This window comes from Jaculus jaculus, chromosome 1 (genome assembly GCF_020740685.1).
Source record: "Jaculus jaculus isolate mJacJac1 chromosome 1, mJacJac1.mat.Y.cur, whole genome shotgun sequence".
NCBI lineage: Eukaryota > Metazoa > Chordata > Mammalia > Rodentia > Dipodidae > Jaculus > Jaculus jaculus.
In genome coordinates, this window is record NC_059102.1 from 237,873,976 (window position 1) to 237,887,397 (window position 13,422).

At 40.6% G+C, this 13,422-nt stretch overlaps 1 protein-coding gene across 1 annotated transcript in view; it reads left to right on the forward strand.

The window, feature by feature from the left end:
- The window catches only part of Fto (FTO alpha-ketoglutarate dependent dioxygenase), a 404,358-nt gene that overhangs the window by 92,387 nt on the left and 298,549 nt on the right, over positions 1–13,422 (forward strand). The window contains exon 2 of the mRNA XM_004664799.3: positions 8,528–8,605. Coding sequence (XP_004664856.2) covers positions 8,528–8,605 — 78 coding nt within the window. The remainder of the gene's footprint in view (positions 1–8,527; positions 8,606–13,422) is intronic.

Sequence of the window (13,422 nt, forward strand, 5' to 3'; positions counted from 1 at the left end):
GTTTGACATTTTATTAATTTTTATTTGATACTTTTTATCTTTTGATCCACGAAGTTGGCATATTTCTTTATTTAACATTTTAATTTCTTTCAACTGTAGTTTGTAGTTTTATTTATATGAATTAACAAAACCCACTATGTCTGATGTATCTATAATTACTTCATAGTTTATCCTGTTATTAGAAATGGTAACTTTTTACAGTTTCAAGACTGTTGGTTTGCTAACCTGTGGGAATACAACTGATTTTTGTATGTTAGTCTTCTAGCTTTGCTAAGCTTAGTAGATAGAGAGGGTTTCTGAGATTTGTACATCCACATGCATGAGAGATGTTGACAGATAGGTGGTTTTCCTTGTGATAGTTCTACCTGGTCTGGGCGTTGAATTGTATTAATTTCCTTTGTGATTTGTTTTGAGTCAGAGTAAACTGTGGTAATTTGTGTCTTTCAAGAAATTTATTTTGTATTATTTCTAGAACTTATTAGCATAAGGCCATTGCTTTCCTTTCATCTATTTTTTTTTCTTATCAGTCAGGCTGTCAGATTTTGAAAATATTTGGTCACTATTATCTTTTTCTTCCATTATTTCTTCTCATTCCAAGTACATGTGTAAATTGCTTAACATAGCTCAGTTATGTTGCTAACTTCTTTCCTGTATTCTTTTTCCACTCTGTATTTCATTTTCATAATTTCCTTACTGTCACAATTCTTTCCTTCTAAAACTGATCTGCTTTGAATGGATCTAGTATATCTTTTGTTACGGGGAAAAGACATAAAGTAAACACTTTTGCATATACATGATACTATTTAAATATTAATGTCTCTCCTGTTTTTTTTTTTTTTTTTTTTTGGTTTTTCAAGGTAGGGTCTCATTCTGGTCCAGGCTGACCTGGAATTCACTGTGTAGTCTCATCGTGGCCTCAAACTCACGGCTATCCTCCTACCTCTGCCTCCTGAGTGCTGGGACAAAGGCATGTGCCACCACACCATGCCCAGCTCTTAAATATAAATCTCATAAAATCCTAGTTCTCTTTATTTTAAAATGACATTTTACATTAAGCCTTATGTCTTTCATGCGACTTATGAGTTTGTATTCTTAATATTTCAGGATAAAGCTTTTGTTGTTGCTGCAAACTGATAAATTTAATTTGTCATTTATGTTACTAATTTCCTTTTATTATATTTCTAGCATCCAGTGGCAAGAGGAGTGTTGATAAATAAGTAGGGCATTCATTAATGACAAGGAAGGCAAGTCACAAATTCAGTAGTGTATACAAGGGCTTTCATGTAAACTGGGACCAAAGTTCTAGACTTTGGAACAACCATTTTTCTTGACTGATGCAGTGGATGCTCACAGTATCAGGAATAGTCTAGGGGCGGGACCCAGGTGAGTGAGGGAAGCAGTCACACCAAGCCTGCAGACTCATTCTGTATTCTTCCAGATATAGGTACCACTAGGTCCAGAAACCTTTATGCAGATTGAAAATACATGTGCAGTATTTTTAGTAAACCCATCATCTTTAATTACAGATAGTATTATGAAAGCTTTGCTTCCGAGCTACTGTTAGAGTCACTCCTTCAATATCAAATGCCATCTAACACTGTCCTCCAGATTTTATATCTACTAGGAATATCTAGAGCTAATTAAAAATATCAAAGGTTAACTAGTCATTTCTATGGCATAAATTAAAACTAACAGATGGATATATTTAAAAACATTGACAGGTGCTTTGGCAGTAATTTTGAATGTAAACAAGTATACATCATGATGACTGGAAACTTAGCCATAATTTAGAATGTAAACAAGTCCACAACACTGTGAAAACTAGTGCTATGTAGCTAGATCTTGAGGGTCTGAGAGCAGTGGTTACAGATTTTGATTTTCAAAGTTTAAAGTTAGGGCTTGTTTTAACGAAAAAATTTAAAAGTATTGTGTTATAATCTCCTTTAAAAATGTTTTTATTTTCAAGCAGAGAGACACAGACAGACAGAATAGGCATACCAAGGCCTTCAGTTGCTGCAAACAAGCTCCAGATGCATGCACAACTTTGTGTGTCCTGCTTTACATGGGTACTGGGGAATTGAACCTGGGATGTTAGGCTTTGTAGGCAAGCATCTTAACTGCTTAGCCATCTCTCTAGCCCCATAAGACTGTTTTTTTTTTTTTTTTTTTTTTTTTTTTTTTTTTTTTTTTAAAAAAAAAACAACTTATTTGTAAGCATAGAGAAGAGAGGAGAGGGGGAAGATGCCAGGGACTTAAGCCACAACAAACAAATTCCAGATACATGTACCACTTTGTGCATATCACTCAATGTGGTTCTGGGGAATCAACTGGGTTTTTTAATCTTGGTGGGCAAACACCTTAACTGCTAAGCCATTGCTCCAGCCCCTATAATACTCTTTTTTAAGTGAAAAATTAAATTAATTTTGAAAGACACATTTTTTTCTTGGCTTTGGGATATTGTGGAATGAAGTGAGGATGACTTTGTATGGTCCTTAGGAAATGACATTGTAACCAAAAATGTAATCTCTTATCATTCACTTAATATCTTGGTTTTACTTTCTTCACCTATTAAAATTTTACAGTTTTGTTATGTTAAACCTTCGATGGTCACAGCATAATTAAGAAATTATATATACATATATGTATATTCATATATTTACATACACACATACTCTTCTATGGTTTGTCTAGGCACATTAATATCTGGTGGGGTTCACATAAATCCTTAGGAAGCTGAGACGGGATTGCCTGGGATTTGAAACTGGCCTTGGCTACATAGTGAGTGCTAGTTCAGCCTAGGCTTAACTTACTCTTAGAGCATAAAATAAAGGGACTGCATGGAAAATAAAATGGATGAAGCATGGGAATTGTCTGCGGCTTCATCTGGTGAGGCCAAGGAGATGCTGCATGTGTGCATGGGACCCACCTTTGAGTTATGAGTTATAAAGCAGTTCATCTTTGTAGCTAACTTCAGTAAGAGTATGAAGCTGTGCATGGGAGGGTCTTCCTATCCTTCTCTGCCAGGGGGCACAGCGGAGGCTCTTTCTGTGGCATTTGTGAGTAGCTTGTTGTATTTGATACGAGTGTGGCAGCAGAGAGTCCTGTGAGCAGAGCGTGTGCTGCAGGCCTAGCTGTCTGGATCCACGCGCGTGTCAGCCTGAGGCTAGCCAGACCTGACAGGGAGGTGCCAGCCGCTGGGCCTCTGGCCCACAGTGCATCCTACTGCGCAGTTTTACCTGATGGCATTGGCACAGAGGAGTTGTGAGCACTGCTTTTCTTTCTCCAGTGTGCTGCTCTGCGAGTTCCCCCAACAAGCGCTTCATTGTACGTGGGCAAGAATATGTATTCCTAAAACAGAGGTCCATATTATAATTTTCACTGTTGTACTGGAACCCATGTTAAGAATTAATAGGTAATATGTTGAAATTGGCAATATGTAATATGGTTAATTGGTTATACATATAAATCAGAATATTTTGAACAGCCTTGCTCTGTTTTTCACTCATTTCCCATCTTAACTCATGATTACTTTACGTTTGTTACATAGCCTGAATGCTTTCGCATTTAAATACAAACAGATGTTGTACCTTGTTTTGGAGGCCTGTCGATAAGCACTTGTATTTGCTTTCTTTCAAGGTAGGATCTTGCTCCTGTCCCAGCTCACCTAGAATTCACTCTGTAGCCTCATGGTGGCCTCAAACTCATGATGATCCTCCTAGCTCTGCCTCCTGAGTGCTGGGATTAAAGGTGTGTGTCACCACACTTGGCCACTTTTAGGTTTAATAAGAAATCACCATGTTTCAAAAGTATCTGTTATTCATTACAAACAATTTTGTTGATACATACATATGTGCCAGAGTTCAAAAATTACGTCTTTTTTTTTGCAACATGAGAACATTTATTGCTTCTTAGAGTTTGTCCAATTAGGCATACACGTATCTGTCTACCTGTACATGACACGGGCATGAAGTATATGTAACCTCATGTATGAGGTTGAATATTAGGTGATAGAACTAAATCCATGACTCTTGTTTTATGATATTTTTGATTTTTTGTTAGCATATGTTATAGAAAATTATGGGTTTCATGACAGTATTTTCATACATGAATGGAACACACTTTGACCATCTCTGCACCCTCAAGCCCTCTTCCCCCACTGTGGCTTTATTGTTCCCTTGTTGCTGCTGCCGTTTTGATGTAGGGCTTTGCTGCAGTGCAGGCTGACCTGGGACTCAGTGCAGGCTGACCTGGGACTCACTGTGTTCTCGCAGGGTGTCGTTGAATGTTTTATACCTGTCAGATGGTCAGCAACTGATGTGCAAAGTGGGTGTTTTTATTTGGTTGAAGCATTAATTACAAATAGTTCCAGCCTCCGTTGATGCCTGTTGTCCTGTGTGATAGGTCTCTCAGTCTTTATCCTCACATAGATAGAATATATGATTTGTTTTGGGAATAAATACCTTATACACAGAACAGCTTTACTGACAGATCCTCATGAAGAACTTTGTCTAAAGATGGTTTTTGTAAGGTAGAGTCTTTGAGTTACTCAAAGCCTAATTTTTTGGTGACATTTATAAATACTGTAATGCTTTGTTTTTATAAATTACACTAAAGAACTAAAGACCATTAAAAAGAGCATAGGGAAATGCAGGCTGTGTTTACCTTAAAACAGAAATCCAAGTATAGATTTTTGATTAAAGTGGTGATAGTACGCATAAATGTGAAAGTGTATGCATGGAAATATCATTTAAGTTTTTTGTGCTCTAATGCTTACTGCTGAAAGTAGATGAGCCATTAACCAATTAGTAAACTATCCATTCTATGCTTTTTAGTATTAGGTCCGTACTAAGGAAAAATAGTTCATATTTAATGTATTAGTTGCCTTCTTGTTGCTGGGACAAAATACTTGACAAAAATGCATTTAAGACTTTACTTCAACTTACGGTTTCATGTTTACAGTTATCCTGGTCAGGGAGACATGGCTGCAGGAGATTGAGGCAGCTGTTCACATTCAGTACAGAGAGGAAGCAGAGAGCCGTGAACACTGCTGCTCAGCCAGCTCTCTTCTTTTTATATATCCCAGGACCCCAGCCCATGCAGTGATGCCACAAATATTTAAAGCCTTCTCACTTTGATTAACCTAATCAAGAGAATCCCTTATAGACATGCAGGAAGGCTAACTTAACCTACATAATCTCTCACAGGTGATTCTTGGTCCTGTCAAGTTGATCATACAAACTGTCACACTTAAACCAGCAGTCACTTACCATTTTGAGTGAGAAAATACTATTAGAACTGAAGGCCTTAACTAAATAATACGCTAGTATCAGACAGAAAGTAGAACTTACTGTTTTATTTCTTGTGGGCCTGTCACTTGTTATATTTAATTCCTCTTTTTGTTATCTATATGAGTCCATGCATGTTCATGTATGTGAACCAGGTGCTTATGCATACCATGAATGAACTCCTCACACCAATAGTAACTGGAGGACAACATTCAGGGTGCTGGTCCTCACCTTCTACCTTTTTGAGGAAGGTCTACTGTTGCTCACTGCTGGGTTCACCAGATTAGCTAGTCAGCTAGCTTTCTGTGCCATTTTCCTGTCTTGGCCTCCCATCTCACCATAGGCCTGCTAGGATGACAGAAACTAGTGTTACAGTGTCTGGCTTTACGTAGGTTCTGGGGGTCCAAACTCAAGTAGTTATCTTGTGTGGCAAGTGCTTTTCCCACTGAACCATCTCTCCAGCTCTCTTTTATCTTTTTCACTATTCACTTTCTAAAATTGTTGAAAAGGTTAGCTTAGGGTTCTTACCCAGTAGGCTGCCTGCTCTGATTTACTCTGATTAAGGCAGGTTTGTGAGTGAAGGCTGTTTTCCTGGAGTGGAAGAGGATAATACTTGGGGCCACTTTGTCTGATTGAGCAGGTGGTATTCTGTATAAAGATAGTGGCTATTGGAATGTACTTTGTATTTACCAAATCATACTCTAGTGGCTAGGGCTGCATTGACCCAAGGTAAGGCATACAATACTCAGTTCTTATGTTTCACTGCTGGTTAACAGTACTATGGCAATGGTTTTGTTTCATTGCTATGGGTACTTTCAAAAGGTGCTTCATAAAATTGGAAAAGAAGCAATGAATCTTAGTATAAATTGAGTAATTTTTTAGAGATGAGAGATCACTTTAAGAAAAACATTGCTGTATGTGGACATGATCATAGCATGAGTAAACATTCTATTTATTCATCCCAGTGTTATGTGAATAAATACATGTGGGTTACTTGGGATGGTGGTTTCATTCAGGTGTTCCCCATAAACTTTTATGTTCTAAATGCTAGGTCCCCAGCAGGTGGCAATTTGGGAATTGGAGCCTCCTGGTGATGGTGTATTGTTGGGGGTGGACTTATGGGTATTATAGAGAGCCTCCCCTCACCAGTGTTTGGCACACTCTCCTTTTGCTGTTGTCTACCTGATGTTAGCCAGAAGGTGATGTCCATCTTCTGCTCATTGCCGTCATTTTCCCCTGCTACCATGGAACTTCCCTTTGAGTCTGTAAGCCAAAATAAACCCTTTCCTCTCATAAGCTGGTCTTGATTAGGTGTTTTCTGACAGCAACATGATGCTGACTACAACAGTAAAATTGGTGCCAAGAAGTGGGGTTATTGCTATTAGAAATCTGACTGTGGCTTTGATCATTTGAAACTGATCAGAGAGAGAAATATGGAAGGATTGGAAACCTTGGCCTAAGAGATACCTTGCAGTGCTTTAAGCTTGATGGTGTCTGGTCAGAGTTGAAAGATCTGAATGCAGTAAGAACTGTGGACTATGAGGTTTGGCTTATAAGGGGGAAGAAAAAGGTTTGCCTGGACTGGGTGAGAAGTGATTTGTGTGAGAGGCTTGCTGTTATGCCTGTCTTCTGAGAACTTGTTCAGGGCTGCATTGTATAGGAATGGACTGGTAGGAGCAGAGGGATATGGTACAGAAAGAAATGAAATCTTTGGGCTGAAACTTCTGTCCATTCAGCTGCAGTAATTCAATATTACAACCATTGAAATTGGACCAGCTGACATGCATTGGGACAACAGGAAGGATGCATACTCCTTTGAAGGGGCCTGAATGCTGAAAGAGTGTCCTGTTCTTCAAAGTCTGCTTTATTCCTTCCTATATTAACAAGTTGGTAGCCCACCTGGTATTATGGAGTATAACAAATGCAAAAAAGAGAGGGTCATTGAATTAGCCACACTGTTTTGTATTTTGGAAATGGCCATGGGCAGTGTGAAACAGGCTTGTTAGATTACCTGCATGGAGACCCGATGGAGCCATGAAGGTGAACCATGGGTTGCAGCAGAGACCCACTGGAGATGCCAAGACTATGGGATGACTGTCAAGGAGAGCTGCTGGCATTGGATGAACTTTTCTGAGACTGTGCATAACCTAGCTGGAGGGGTGGTATTGGAACTCCAGAAACTTATCCAAATTGGAGACTTGTCACTGATTATAGTTGTTGGACTTGGAGTTACTGAGTTTGATGTTTGCTCTGTTTGTTTTAAATTATGTATTGATTCACTCTTGCCCAGTGACTTCTTTTGCAGTGTGAATGTTTATTCTGTGCCATTATGCCTTTTTTTTTTTTTTTTTTTTTTGGTATTACGGCTCAGTTAAAAGACCTTGGACTATGGGGTGGGGATGTTTCAACATTATTGGGATAAATACTATAGAGACTTTTAAAGTTGGACTGAATGCTTTGTATTTTACATCAGGATACCTTGCATTTACATCAGTTTATGGGGCTAGGGTGGAATGTGGTGGTTTGATTCAGGTATTCCCTACAAACTCATGTGTTCTGAATGCTAAGTCACCACATGGTGGCAGTTTGGGAATTGGAGCCTTCTAGAAGCAGTGTATTGTTGGGGGCAGAATTATGGGTGTTATAGCCAGTTTCCCCTTGTTAGTGTTTGGAACACTCTCCGGCTGCTCTTGTCCACCTGTTGTTGTGTAGGAGGTGATGCCCGCTCTGCTCATGCCATCATTTCTCCCTGCCATCATGGAGCTTCCGCTAGAGTCTATAAGCCAAAATAAATACTTTCCTCCCACAAGCTACTCTGGTTGGGTATTTTCTGACAACACAAAGCTGATTGTACCATTTGGTATTCCCAGTATGATGGAAATGGTTAACTGTGTCTCAGAGTGGATGGACAGGAAGGCTTATTATGTGGAAAACAGTTTGGGGTGATAAAAGGTTTTCTAGGTGTTGAGAAAAGACCCTGATCCTAAGATGCATGTGAGAAGTGAATCAGATCATCTCTTGAAATATGAGAGTAGATACAATCATTTTGAGTGGATTCTTCCTATATCTTATAATTAAACTGTGTGTAATTTGATATGTTTTACAGTTGGTATTTAATTTCTTTAAGAGTTTACAATTCATGTATGCTAAAGTTTTTTAGTGTTCTCTGGGAAATATATGTTGTCCTATATTTATATTGTGGGTCATTTTATATTCAGTAACGTAATTATTATTTCTAACAGAAACTGAAACTACTTGAGGAGTTTGAAGACACTTGGCTTCCTTATCTGACCCCCAAGGATGATGAGTTCTATCAGCAGGTAAGCCATTTTAGCACTTTCGCTAAGTATGTAGTTTTCATTTTTTTTTTTTTTTTCTAAAGACAGAGTCTATTATGTGGCTCAAGCTGGCTTGGAACTTGCAGTCTTTCTGCCTTAGCCTCTTCAGTGCTGGAATTACAGCTGTATCACTATACCTGGCTAGTTACCTTGAAAAGCCAGTTCTGTAATGAATTTAGTATTATATGATTTTTGGTCTCTCTCTCTCTCACATACACACACACACACACACACACACACACACACACACACACACACAAGCCCTCCCTCCCTCCCTCCCTGCAGAGTTAGCATTTTGAAAGATTATAAAGACGAATGCAGAAATGTTATATGTGTTAGTGATAGGCTATTCTTTGAGCTTATCTAGTTTTTCACATAATCTTCAGTGAACATGTATTTTTTTTTTTTTTTGCAAGAAGTAATTTTAAAAAGTCCTTTTAAAGCAGGCAAACCCACAAAAGCCGTCAGTTCTGAAATGCTTGCTGATATTTCCATTGGTACGTGCCTTCTGGCACTTGATTATCGGTATTGTTATAAAGCAGCTGCCAGCCCCACAGCTTTTGTGTTGTGTAAGTAGTACAAGAAGGACTAAATAGGAAAGGTCATCAGCTCTCTGTGCTCTGACCAGCCACAGGGAGGGACAAGCAGAAACCCAGATCCAAATGGAGCAAGTCTGCCAGGTTTCTTATTTTTTTAAGACCCTAACAAAAATTAGATACCAGTATCTAATCATGTTAAATACACCTGATAACAAGGCTTAGTGCTTTGATGCTTTGATAAAACCTGACTGAGTTTAAGTGCAGACTAAGTGCTCTGGTATATACTTATGGCCCTGGCAACTTGGGTGGTTGAGCCAGGTTGATTACATAAGCCCAGGAGTTCAGAGCCTGAACAACAGAGACAGACTCTTACCACCAAGAATCCCAAACAAGAGCAAAGCAAAGTAATGAGAAATAGAAGCCATAGTTGAAGTAAATTTATTCTGTTAAGAGTTGAACTGATGGGGCTGGAGAGATGGCTTCGTGGTTAAGGTATTTGCCTGCAAAGCCAGAGGAACCTTGTTAGACTCTCCACGACCCATGTAAGCCAGATGCACAAGGGGGCACATGCATCTGGAGTCTGTTTGCAGTGGCTGGAGGCCCTGGTATGCCCATTCTCTCCCTCTTCTCCCCTTCCCCCTCTCGCTCTCAAATAAATAAATAAATAAAATATATTTTTAAAAAAAGTTGAACTGAGCTGGGTGTTGTGGCGCATGCCTTTAATCCCAGCACTCGGGAGGCAGAGGTAGGAGAATAGCCATGAGTTCCAGGCCACCCTGAGACTACATAGTGAATTCCAGGTCAGCCTGGGCTAGAGTGAGACCCTGCCTTGAAAAAAACAAAACAAAAGAAAAGATGAACTGAAGATACTTCAAATATAATGATTAGTACATTTTAATTATACATAAATTAATGGGATTCACTGTGATATTTCTAACATGCATCCATTTGGCAGTGTCTGTCTACCCTTCTTTCCCTGAGTCCCTTCTGCTCCCCTTCCCCAGCACCTTTCCCAGTCAATAATGTCTTTGGTAAATCTCCCCCTCCCCCCCACAACCCTCCACACCGCTTCCTTTTCCTATCTCTGGGGACTATTCCATTCTGTACTCTTAGGTTCACTTGCTGGTTTCTTTAAATGAGTAAGATCATGTGGTGGTGTTCCCCTTAATATGATGTTCTCCAGTTGCATCCTTCTCACTAAAAGTGCCAGGATTTTCTTTGTATGGCTCAGTATTCCATTTTGTCTATAATATTTATTTTAATGAAAATACTCTTTAAAAAAAATTTTAAAAAAATTGACCGAGTGAGAATGGGAGAGAGAAGGCGAGAGAGGGGCAGACAGAGAATATGGACACCCCAGGGCCTCTTGCCACTGCAAATTAACTCCAGACACATGTGCTACCTTTTTTTACTTTTTTTTTTAAATGGAGAACCAAACCCAGGTCCTTAGGTTTTGCAGAAAAGTGCCTTTACCGGTGAGCCATCTCTCCAGCCCTGAAAACATGTTTGAATGTCAGGAATAAATAGTGCACCTCTGACATTAGGTCCTTTTACACAGGCCTTCACCCCTAGAATACCAGCTTAGCTACCAGGTATTAAAAAAAAGGCATTCTGCAGCCTCTGTTTGGGGTCTGCTTGTTGCCCCTTACCATGCACAGATTATGCTAGTAGTTTGATGAGCGCTTTCACATTTAGTTGTCACCCCAGCCTAGCTCATTCATTTCACAAGCCTGTAGTCAGCACCTATCTTTCTGGAGGTTTGGCGAGCCTGGGATGCGCCCTATCATTCCTGTTTCAAACACCAGGCCATACTGTGTTCCTGTCTGAGTGTCGGAACTGCGGGATGGGTTGATCTGACATGGAGTGAGGCCATTCTCTGTCTGCCTCTCTTTGTGTACCACTTTCCAGTTCAGAACACCTGGGGCAGCAAGACACAAACAAAACAGTGACAAAAAGCCCAGGGCAGAGCTGCATAGAGGACTTCTGTTAGCTTGCCACATAACACAGGAAATGAGTGGTGACATGGTTAGAAGACAGACTTTGACTTCCAGGTATAAGAGTGTTCCCCAGGAACACACAGCTCTCCTCGGTGCACCCCTCCCTCCCTTGGTCACTTACTGTACACCCTTCATGTGCCAGGTGGATCTGGTACTGTCCCAAGGGCATTTGTATGTTTTAGCCTATTTAAATACTGCCACGGTCCTTGGAGGCAGGTGGTATAAAAACCTCATTCTGGAGCTGAGGAAACTAAGAGATATGTTTAAAAATCTCTAGGATGGGGATGGAAGAGAGGAGATACAAGAGTTCAACCTTTTATAAAAGAAATCGATAAATTTACACAAGAATTGTTGGAGATTTACAGCAGAAAGTGTATCAGGGTTTTCCTTGAGGCACTGTAGGCATCTCCTTGATCTGTAAGCCTGTGTACTATTACTGCATCCCTCTCTGCCTGCATCTCTTACTCCTTTTTAAAATGTTTATAATTATTACTATTGTTAAAACATGTTTCATATGGATATATCATGTGTTGGTATCTTACTCCTGAGGCCTCTTGCCTTTATTCCAGTGGTCCTAAACTCTGTCTCCATCTCTGCATCCCATGACCTCCAGTGCTCCAATCCTGACTGCCTGTTGGGTGCCCAGCTAAAAGTCTTCCAGGCACATCTAACTAAACATGACCTTGTTAATCAGTTACACAGTCAAACACATGTGCTTGCACTGTCATCACCTGTACCCAGCAGCGTTTTAGGCATTCAAGGTGAAATTGTGAAGACGAACACGGCACCTGCTTTCTTTTAGCTTCTGTCCTATGGGGTTGATGGTCTGCGCAGCATCACTGGATGGCAGTGTAAAAACAGATAGTTAGGATGGAATGCTCTGTTTCTAGAAGACAGAAAAGCCTCAGAGGTGTGTTTCAAAGGAAAAGCACCTGCAGCTGACAGGTGTGGAGGTGAATGAAAGAGGAGGAGTGCAAGTCAGATGGTGAGAGGTTCAGTTATGTTCCCATGTTCTGTCATAAGAATACTGGCTGTTACTCTGGGATGAGGAGGCAGGAGAGGGTTTGGAGCACAAGTGTGACAAGGTGGGACCTGTATTTTAGCAAGGATCAGGGTTACTCTGCCCTGGCTCATTCTTTTCTTTGGTTCCATCTCCTTATCCTGTTCTTCAATTTAGGACTCTTACCTGTGGTTTCTGCTCACTGATTCTGTGCTTGGGTCAGGCATGAGGCCCTGCAGGTTGGCTTCCCCAGAATCTTCCATTCCTGACTTTGCTGTTGGCATTGAGGTGGCCTTCTACCACCCAGTGCCATCAGATCTGCGCTCCCATAAATATATGAGACTTGTACCTCTTTGCTCTATATGTTTTGCTGTGTCTTTCCATGGTAAAAGTTTACACTCTGTCTTGCCATTTTATAAGGTTACCTCAGACTACCTTGGTGTCCGGTCTCTCTGCCCATTCCCTAGCGCAGCATCCACCTGAATTCTCGTCACTGAGCAGCTTGTCATTCCCTGACCCTGCTCTGGGTCTCTGCTTTCTGGCCTTGTGCCTGCTAGAATTCTCCTCCCTCTTCTTTCTGGTGAGCACCTGTTTACCCTCACCTTAAGGACCTTGCTTAAATACTGCATATTCTGTGAATGTTTTGGGAAGTCTCAACTTGCTCTAATATGTATTACGACCTGATTACTTTCTAAATATGTGAACGACCTGACCACTTCTTCCAGCCTGTACTGCTTCCGCTGGGGCCAAAGCCACTGTCATCCCTGTTGCAGTTCCCTCCTGACGTCTCAGTGATGTTTACATGTCATCATCTGATGCTTCAGTTCCTTCCACACCTTCCCAGGACATTCAGAGAGAGGTTAGAAACCCGACTAGACATCGACCTTCAAAGCAGCATTGCTCTGGCTCCTCAGTCTTCCCTTGTGTCCTTTCCTGCTCTCCAGGCTCTCGCTTCTCTTCCCCTTCCAGCATTCTTGCCTTTCGGCAAATAAGCCAAACATACTTCTCCCCCAAGTCCTTTGCACTGAGTGTTCCCATCACCTGGAACTCTCAGCAGATTGCAGTCTTGCCTTCTGTCCCCGTGTTACCTAGTCAGAGAGGCTGTCCCTGACTGACCTTTGTAATACAGCCACACTCACCCCAGCAACTTTATCTCCCTTGGCATTGTTTTTCTCCATTGCACTTAGCACCATCTAAAATACTGTATATTTTATATGTAAACATCTGGCTCTTTTCACTAGCATATGCATTCCCAGGGAGCAT